The sequence below is a fragment of the Cyprinodon variegatus genome, unplaced genomic scaffold (genome assembly GCF_000732505.1).
Source record: "Cyprinodon variegatus isolate N-32 unplaced genomic scaffold, C_variegatus-1.0 Scaffold650, whole genome shotgun sequence".
NCBI classification, from domain to species: domain Eukaryota; kingdom Metazoa; phylum Chordata; class Actinopteri; order Cyprinodontiformes; family Cyprinodontidae; genus Cyprinodon; species Cyprinodon variegatus.
The window spans coordinates 271228-281053 of record NW_015151103.1 but is presented as its reverse complement, the minus strand read 5'-3'; the positions used below and the strand labels follow the sequence as shown (position 1 = coordinate 281053).

At 38.0% G+C, this 9826-nt stretch overlaps 1 protein-coding gene across 2 annotated transcripts; it reads left to right on the top strand.

The window, feature by feature from the left end:
* Window positions 1-643: 643 nt before the first annotated feature.
* Window positions 644-7115, top strand: LOC107096790 (mitochondrial amidoxime-reducing component 1-like). Of its 2 annotated transcripts, none has more exons than XM_015393599.1 (7): window positions 644-925; window positions 2537-2707; window positions 3034-3196; window positions 3294-3434; window positions 3628-3689; window positions 4532-4603; window positions 6808-7115. In XM_015393599.1, the coding sequence occupies exons 1-7, from the start codon at window positions 675-677 to the stop codon at window positions 6932-6934; spliced, it is 987 nt and encodes a 328-aa protein (XP_015249085.1). In that variant the 5' UTR covers window positions 644-674; the 3' UTR covers window positions 6935-7115. The 2 variants fall into 2 exon arrangements, with proteins under 2 accessions (XP_015249085.1, XP_015249084.1); XM_015393598.1 differs by having other exon boundaries at window positions 645-925; window positions 3291-3434; window positions 6808-7113.
* Window positions 7116-9826: the final 2711 nt, after the last annotated feature.

Sequence of the window (9826 nt, the reverse complement as noted above, 5' to 3'; positions counted from 1 at the left end):
CTGGATTCCTGGCCTTGCTCTTTCTGCATGGAGTTTGCATGTTCTCCCTGAGCATGCATGAGTTCTCTCTGGGTACTCCGGCTTCCTCCCACAGTTCAAAAACCTGACTGTTAGGTTAATTGGCTTCTCTAAATTCTCCTTAGGTGTGAGTGTTAATTGCTGTTTGTCTCTGTGTTTCCGTGTGATGGACTGGTGACCTATCCAGGGTGTACCCTGTGTCTCGTCCATAGACAGCTGGAGATAGGCACCAGCACCCCTCCCAATAATTTACACCTTTAGGTGTAAATTACACCTATGCCATGGTGTATTTTTTCCCCCTTTCTACATCAGGAATAACATTATTATGATTGTGAAAATCATTCTTGTGACCCCTCTTTGGGGCCAAAAGAGGGGTTAGAGTGTGAAGCCTGTGTGAATTTTGCTGATATTAACCACTTTTGCTGCCTTTTTAACTGAACATTAGCTGAAACTCGTGTCTTTTCTCTTTTATTGCTTAGTTTGTAATGAAGAGGTAAACGGTTTGTGTTACATTCAGTTTTTGAACAAGATTTCAAGAAAAAAGAGCAAGGAGCCGCATTACCCACGTTCTGTGAATGTCAGCGAACGCCCCACAGAGACGCCGTTGTCTCTTTAATAAAAAGTTCAACGTCCAACAAAGTGTGCTAGGCTCCAAAATGGATCTGAAAGAGTTGGCTGTGAACGCGTTGGCCCAGAATAAGAAAGCGTCTCTTCTGGTCGGCGCAGCCGGAGCTGCTCTTCTGGGATTTGGACTCGGATATAAATACATGCGGAAGCCAGAAAAAGCCGTTCGTGTGGGCGTAGTGTCGCAGATCCTCATCTACCCTCTCAAGTCGGGCAAAGCGGTGCCTGTGAGTGTTGCAGAATGCCAGAGATTGGGCCTAAAAGCTGGAGAGCTGCAGGATCGGTGAGTGCTACAAAACAAGCGCGTTTCATCTGTCAGTGATGTCCAGATCAGCTGTCATGGATTTACTCTCATGATCCCACATAACCTGCAATACAAGCCCTCATTAGAAAACATTGCTGGAAAAATATCGGAAATATTTAATAGTAGACATGGGCAAACTTCATGGACTTTAAACTGTTCTAGAGGTTAGAAAGTTATTCCTTTCATTTGTACAAAATAATATGAAACACCACTATAAGGTTGTTAGAATCCGAATCAGAATTTACAGCCTGGATTATTTTCCCCCTCATTTTGTCACATTGATAACGGAGTATTTTTATTGAGATTAAGTGGAAAATATGTGCTTTAAAAAAAGAGTTTAGGAAATTGGGAAAATCAGTTTCCAGTTTAAGAGCAAGAAAAAATGCACATGTTTAACAGCAATATTCTGGACAGGCTGTTATATAATCAGTCCCACCTCCTTGGCTTTTGTACAGAAGAGGATTAGGGCCACTGAAAAAATAAAAAAAGTTAACTGATTTTAAAATGTTATTTCAGTTTAAGATGGAAAAAAATAAGGTCAGAATTCTGACTTTAATCTCTAAATTCTGACTTTAATCTTGGAATTCTGACCTTAATGTCAGAATTCTGACTTTAATCTTGGAATTCTGACTTTAATCTTGGTATTCTGACTTTAATGTAAGAATTCTGACTTTAATCCTAGAATTCTGACTTTAATATCAGAATTCTGACTTTAATCTTAGGATTCCGACTTTAATATCAGAATTCTGACTTTAATCTTAGGATTCCGACTTTAATATCAGAATTCTGACTTTAATCTTAGGATTCCAACTTTAATATCAGAATTCTGACTATACAGTAATTTTAGAATTCCGACTTTAATCTTGGAATTCTGACTTTAATGTCAGAATTCTGAGTTTAATCTTGGAATTCCGACTTTAATATCAGAATTCCGACTTCAATCCTGGAATTCCGACTTTAATCTCAGAATTCCGACTTTGTTATCAGAATTCTGACTTTAATCTCGGAATTCTGACTCTGACTTCCATCTCAGAATTCTGACTTTTTTTTCAGAAATCTGACTGAATTCTGACGTCTAACAAACAAGTTAGTATCAAGCTGTAGCCATGTCTGTTTTAGAGACTAGCTCTCTTGTTTAATCACTTTCTGCTCTCCCATTAATTAAATAGAATGACCAGGGACCCCTCGGGCATGTAAAAAGTTGCCTAATTTCGTCATTTGCCACCAATGTGTTACTGGTCCTAAACAACTCACATCTTTGTCAGTGAAGCTGAGTGATCCCACATCTCTTCCTTCATGGTGCCCATCTACATTAAGATCCAAAATTCTGAGATTAAAGTCAGAATTCTGAGATTAAAATCAGAATTCTGACTTTTTTCTCATATTATACTGAAATAAAATGTAAAAATCAGTAAACATTTTTTGTTTTTTCAGTAGCCCTAATCGTCTTCCGTACTTTTCATTCCATTGGTGTAGCTCTTAATTTCCGAGTGCGGTGCTTTTGAGGCCTGAATTTGGATTTAATCCAGGTACTGTATGCTGTTTGTTGCTGCTGTGATGAGTCCATCCTTGTGTACCTTGTGTTTGCAGACACTGGCTGGTGGTGACGGAGGAGGGCAACATGGTGACTGCCAGACAACAGCCCCGTCTGGTCCTGGTGTCTCTGTCCTGTAAGGGGGGTTATACTTATTTGAATGGACCAGACATGGAGGAGCTGAAGTTTCCAGTTCAACAGCCTGATAACCAGATCCACAACTGCAGGTTTCATATTATTATTATTATCTCAACCAGAAAAAAAGCTCACTGAAATCCTGAGAGATTTTTTTCTCAGATTTAGGTTTTGTGTATGTTATGCAATGTCTATTAGCAGAGCATGGCATCATCTGATACTGATTTGATTTTTATTTATTTATTTAGTCCTTTCCTGTTATATCAAGGGGAAAAAAAATAAATCCATTCTTTATTATTTTATCACATAGAAGTAAATTTTTTTTCATATCAGGTTTCAGATTTTCTTCCTTATTAATGATGTTGTTTTATCCTTCATCTCTCACCTGCTAATTCTAAAATATTTTCTTGCTTTGCAGAGTTTTTAGTAAGGATATTCAGGGCAGGGACTGTGGCGACGAGGCGTCTCACTGGCTCACCAGTTACCTTGGGGGGGAGAAGACTTATCGTTTGGTTCATTTTGAGCCTAAAATGAAGCCCAGGAAGTTATCTGCGGTTGAGACGCTTTCCCTTCAGTTCGAGGTAGCGACCATATTCTGCTGCTTTGCTGCATTTAATTCCCAGATTTTTAGTCTGTTCATCTCCCTGCTGTAAAGTGTTAACAACTGTAATCCAGCAGGTGGCGTACCCAGATTATGGACCTGTGATGCTGCTGTCCGAAGCATCTGTTGGGGATCTCAGCAGCAAATTGGATCAGAAGGTCACCACAGAGCGCTTTCGCCCAAACCTAGTGATAGGTGACTGCAAACCATTTGATGAGGTGTGTCAAAAAAAAAACATCACTGCTACAACCACAAAACACCCTAAATAGCAAATGTAAGCGTTTATTCCTTTTCTTTCCTCACTGCTGCCTGAACAGTTTTCTCTCGGTTGTTTGTTTCTGACTAATAGCTCGCCCTTTTCCACGCGAACAGCATGCACTAAATTTAACTCCGACTGTTTTGCTTTTTCAGGATTCTTGGGAAGAGATCCAGATTGGCAGCGTGAGGCTGCAGCGTGTAATGTCATGTGGAAGGTAACACGGTCGGATGCTTCACTCAGAACCACTTCATTTACAAAAAGCAGTGAATCCAAAACAGCTGCTGGTCATAAATGAGCTTCACTACTAAATTAATTTTGTTCCATTATTGTTGCAAGCAAAAAAACATGGATTGGAAATGGAAATTTAAAAAATGCAATGCAGTGATGAGGCTTTGAAAAATGACTTAATCAAAGGAAAGGTTTTGAGAGGAACTTTTTTGCTTACGTAGACTTTATTTTAATTGTTTTTGCTTTTAAAGTTTTAGTTTCTAAAACATTTTGTAATAAATTGATTCGTTTTGTATTTTATTTTTCCTAACTCGTTTTTCAGATTGAGTTTTACAATTGCATTCTTTTCAAATTGTGTTTCATTTATACAGTACACGTTCTTTTTACCCATGCCTAATAAAAATTTTCCTGCTAACATGGAGTAGACCAATAGAAAGGCATCCGGAGGACAGCCTGCCTGCAGAAATGAAGGGAATGTGATCTGTAAAAATAAATTGAAAATAATTCAATCAAACTGGCAAAAATGAAATTTTAAAAATTAAAAAAATTAAAATAAAACATATAAAAAATAAGTAAAAATAAATCATTTCAAAAAATTAAATCTAAGAAAGCAGCAAAACCCTTATTTGGATTAAAAAGTTTTCAAAGTTTGATTTCTGGAGTTGATAAAAGTTATTTTGCTCGCAACAATAATTGAACATAATTCACTCCATTCTTCCTGAGGCAAAAAAACAGCAATAGTTGCATGAGAACGGAGGAAACCGCAGTCTGTAATCTTTCTTTTATTTATATATATATATATAATGTTTTTTCTTTTATCATTTATAGGTGCCTTTTGACCACAGTTGACCCAGAGACAGGTGTGATGAGCAGAAAAGAGCCACTTGAAACACTGAAAAGGTAATGATAGGATTACAGATAAAAAAAAAAAAAACAATATAACATCCTTTCTTTGCTGGAAGTGTAGGATATAATCTCAGTTCCTGCATCATATTTTAGAAATAATTCCCACCATAAGATTAACTAAAGTTCAACAGTTTATATTAAAAAGCTGCTCTGATCACCCCTGCAGTGCTGGAATCAAGACCCCACCAACCGAGACCAAGGAGTACCAAGACAAGGCCAAGGCCTTTAGAGGCCAAGAATATATAAGGTTTTGGCCTTGTTTCGGTCTCTGTACTCCTTGGTCATAGTTTGTGTGGTGTTGATTACAACCCTACCTGCATCTTATAATACTACCTCTTTTTTTCTTTTTTTTGCCATACTGAATCACATTAAATCAGTGCTTCTTTCCTGTAAACGGTGTGAGCTGAGCTTCAAAAAGTTTGTTTTTTCTTAACATGGTAAATGGATGCAGATAGCTGCATGCTGTGTTAAGCTGTGTCAGAATGACCGCCATACCCCCTAATTTGCTATATAGAGTGGGGACTATATAGTGGACTAATTCGGGGCAGTAGAATGCTGGTGAAGATTCTCAGTCATCCAGGTCATAGTTATTTAAAAAAAGTTTTAAAATTTAAATAACAAACCACTGTACTTTGTTTTCCAAGTTTATAGACGTTTCGTTTCCAATCCAGGAAGCTTTCTCTGTTCAAAATGTCTGGATTCACATTGAGTTCCAAGCTTTATAGAGTAGCCCAACAAAACCTTGTTGTCCAGATAGTTTGAATAGAGTAAGCTTCCTGGATGGGAAACGAAACATCTTCATACTTGGAAAACAAAGTCCAGTGGTTTGTTTTTTAACTTTCTAATTTTTGGGGGGGAATTAGAGCAGTAGACCTTTAAATTCCAAGTTAGCCTGCCCTAAAAGCTACTGTTACGGCTGCACTGTCCCAAACACATTAAACACTCTACCTCCTTTAAGCCTGTTCACAGACCATTTTGGACCAGCAGAATGAAAGGTCATGGAGTTACTTTTAGGTCCGATTAGATTTAATCTTGCATCAGAAAATCCGAAATATGTCCAATCAAGTTAGTGTCACATGTGGTTTGTTAGCTAAAGACAACTTTTAGCAAAGTTTTTTTTAATCTAGAGCCTTTTTCAATCATATTCCAGTGACTTGTATGTAACTTTTATAGAGGTTAACGTTTTGTTTTCTTTACCTTTGCTTTACAGCTTAGACATCAACAGGCTAGGTTACAGTTTTAAAATAATCAACAACCACTATATTTGAAAGGTGATATTCCTTTCTCTCTCTATGAGGTTTGCACACATCTACAGAATGTTTTTGTTTTTTCTGCCCGTTTTCCTAAGCAGAATAGCTTAAGCTCAGTCAAATTGGATTGAAAGTGATCGTTAGCTTTCAACTCTTACTGTTTAAACCGTTCTGTTTTTGCTCTTGCTGTATAAACAGTCGGCTGTAATGCAGGAAGGTGAACAGTTTCTGCAGTTGCTAGTCTAAATCAGTATTATTCATCCACCTTTCCATTAACTAATCATCTTTCCTGTATCTGCCTAAGAGATGAGAACCTACAACAGTGGCAGAAATCTCAGGCTTTCACAGAACTGCTTGTTTATAATACATTTTCAAGGAACTGGTTACTTTTTTCAGGCAAAATCCCAACAAACAATTTCATACAAACAGTATATTTACTAAATATCAAACCTGTTTAGTTTTGCATCACACTTCTTTAGTTTTTTGAAGATTTCTTAACTTAAAACTTGTTGTAAACATAAGATGAGCGCTGTAAAACTTGAAATAAAGGAAAGTCAAATCAAAATGAGAAGGTAAGTTGGAGCAGGTAAGACAATTTGCCAATGATTTACATTAAAAAATAACTTATCTTATTTTATCTCATTTCCTATCATCTTATTAATCTGGTCAAATTTATGGAAAGTACACTTGTATTAGGAATATTTTGCTGATTTTTAGATTAGTTTTATTGCACCTGATAATCTATCAGATAGGTGCATACTTTTATTCTTGCTTTTTTAATTATAGTTTCCCTTTATTAAGTTATATTATTAAGTTAATAATATAATTTATTATTTAAGTTAAATTCCACATATGACATAAAACTATGTTGCAGCAACATTTTTCCTTCCAATCAAGTATAAGGCCAATGAAATGCAGTGTAGCCTGATGGGGATATTCTTTCCACAGCTACCGAATGTGCAAACCATCAGAGACACACATCTACCAAAAAAGCCCATTGTTCGGACAGCTGCACAATGTCAAGAAGACAGGGGTCATCCATGTTGGCGACGAAGTCTACAAGATCACCCATTAAATGAAGAAACATAACAGGATGGGATTTGAAGAGCATCAGCACATGTAGTCCTGGAAGAAGTAGAGCTTAATTCAAGTTTTGAAGCTCAGAGATCATTAAAATGTGTAATCATGTTGATTTTGTAAGCAAAATACTCTAAAACAATAAAAATAGTTCCTAACTTTTGCACCTTACATCTACTTGTTAATTATTGGAACACGTTGCTACTAAATTATGGTAATAGCTCTTATTAACCTTAAATAAGAGCTACAGGAAAAAGTGGACGTCATTGTGAATTTCTCTTTTCTTAGATTTCAAATTCTCTCAGTTAAAGTACTAACTTCTCTGACTGCATAAAAAGAGGCTTGTTCTCCCCCCTTGGCTTTACAATAAATATGCAATCTTTTAAGCATGGAATGCTTCAATACAGGACCGCGCCACAGAATTGGTTTAGTTTCAGTTCCATGCATTGGCCACTAGGTGTCAGTGTGACTTTATTTTAATCATGAAAGCAGGACATAATCTTATCTACAGTCATGGCAAAAAGTATTGAGAATGACACAAATATTATTTTTTCACATGATCTGCTGCCCTCTGGTTTTCATGTGTGTATGTCAGATGTCATCACATACAGAAATATAATTGCAATCATATGAGTAACAAAAGCTTTTAATGACAGTATGAGTTAATGCAGCAAGTCAATATTTGCAGTGTTGACCTCTCTTCTTCAGGACCTCTGCAATTCTCCCTGGCATGCTCTCAATCGACTTCTGAACCAAATCCTGACTGATAGCAGTCCATCCTTGCACAGTCAATGCTTGCATTTTCCAGAATTCTTAGGTTTTCGTTTGTCCACCCATCTTTTGATGAAGGACCACAAGTTTTCAATGGGATTAAGATCAGGAGAGTTTCCAGGCTATGGACCCAAAATCTCTGTTTTGTTCCCTGAGCCAGTTAGATGTCACCTTTGCTTTATAGCAAGGTGCTCCATCATGCTGGAAAAGGCATTGTTCATCACCAAACTGCTCTTGGACGGTTGGGAGAAGTTGCTCTTGGAGGACATTCTGGTACCATTCTTTATTCATGGCTGTGTTTTTAGGTAAGACTGTGAGAGAGCCAACTCCCTTGGCTGAGAAGCAACCCCACACATGAATGGTTTCAGGATGCTTTACAGTTGGCATGAGACAAGACTGATGGTAGTGCTCACATCGTCTTCAAGCTGTTTTCCAGTTGTCCCAAACAATCGGAAAGGGGATTCATCAGAGAAAATGACTTTACCCCAGTCCTCAGCAGTCCACTCCCTGTACCTTTTGCAGAATATCAGTCTGGCCCTGATGTTTTTCCTGGACAGAAGGGGCTTCATTGCTTCCCTCCCTGAGACCAGGCCTTGCTCCAAGAGTCTCCACCTCACAGTGCATTCAGATGCACTGCTGAAACACTTTTCAGAGACGGTCCTGCTGCTTGCTGGTCTTTCTTGGGCGCCCTGGAGCCTTTTTGGTAACAATGTAACCTCTCTCCTCAAAGTCCTTGATGATGCGATAGATTGTTGACTATGGTGCAATCTTTCTAGCTGCAATTCTCTTTCCTGTTAGGCCATTTTTGTGCAGCGCAATGATGACTGCACATGTTTCTTTAGAGATAACCATGGTTCACAGAAGAGAAACAATGATGCCAAGCACCAGTCTCTTTTTAAAGTGTCCAGTGGTGTCATTCTTACTTAATCATGACAGATTGATCACCAGCCCTGTCCTCATCACCACCCACACCTGTTTTAATGGAGCAATCACTGAAACAATATTAGCTGGTCTTTTTAAGGCAGGGCTGCGATGATGTTCAAATGTGTTTTGAGGAGTAAAGTTCATTTTCTAGGGAAAATATTGACTTTGCAATTAATTGCTGTTACGCTGATCACTCTAGAACATTCTGGAGTATATGCAAATTGCCGTTATAAAAACTGAAGCAGTAGACTTTCTAAATAACATTTGAATCATTATCCAAACTTTTGGCCATGACTGTACAGGTGTTGGTCATAAATTTAGCAAGTCATGAACATTTTGATTTTAAGTCCTTTATTTCAGAAGTGAGACTTGCGCACTATATTCATGAGTGCGCAAGTCTTTTGCTATCTGACAACTAATGACGACCCTAAATTCAGTAACCCGGAAAATTTGGATATTCCTTAAGACCAATACAAAAATGATTTCTAAAAATGTTGGCCAATTGAAAGATATGAGCATGGACAGTACTCGATACTAGATTCACTCTGTGGCACTGCCATGGTGTTATGAGAGCCCAGGCTCCTCTGATAGTTGCCTTCAGCTCTTCTGCATGGTCAAGTCTGGTGAATCACATCTTCCCTTGTTACACGATCCATTTTATTTAGGGTTAAGTTCAAGCGATCTTGTTGGCTAATTAAGAACAGGAATTTCATGATCCACAAAACATGTACTATTAGTTTTGGAACTATGCAGGTACTAATTCCTGTTGTAAAATTCAATCTGCATAAAGTTGGTCAGCAGCAGGGAGCATGAGGTGCTCTAAAGCTTCCTGGTAAACAGCTGGACCTCAGAAAAAATAGTGGACCAAAACCTGCAGATGACATGGCACCACAAACAACCATCGACTGGAAACTACACTGCACTCAAAGGAAACGGAAAATAAATGTTGATTGTGGACCAAATCAGCAGCAGTCCAGTCTTTGTCTTCAGCCTAGGAGAGACTCTTCTTAAAAGGAAATGCGACAGCTGAAACTCATGTCTTGTTGATGTCTGTGCCTGGTAGTCCTTGAAGCACTGACTCCAGCTGAAGTCCACTCCTTGTGAATGACCGTCACATTTTTGAATGGGTCATCTTACAGTCTTCTCAAGGGTGCAGTAGTGATAACTGCATAAACGCTTTTTTTTTTTACCAGTT

Bases quoted from the DNA above. Each gene is read 5' to 3' on its own strand.
- LOC107096790 (XM_015393598.1), top strand. From the start codon at position 675: ATGGATCTGAAAGAGTTGGCTGTGAACGCGTTGGCCCAGAATAAGAAA. The intron at 926-2,536 runs GTGAGTGCTACA...TTGTGTTTGCAG, and splicing joins GCTGGAGAGCTGCAGGATCG to ACACTGGCTGGTGGTGACGG. The intron at 3,197-3,290 runs GTAGCGACCATA...ACTGTAATCCAG, and splicing joins CGCTTTCCCTTCAGTTCGAG to CAGGTGGCGTACCCAGATTA.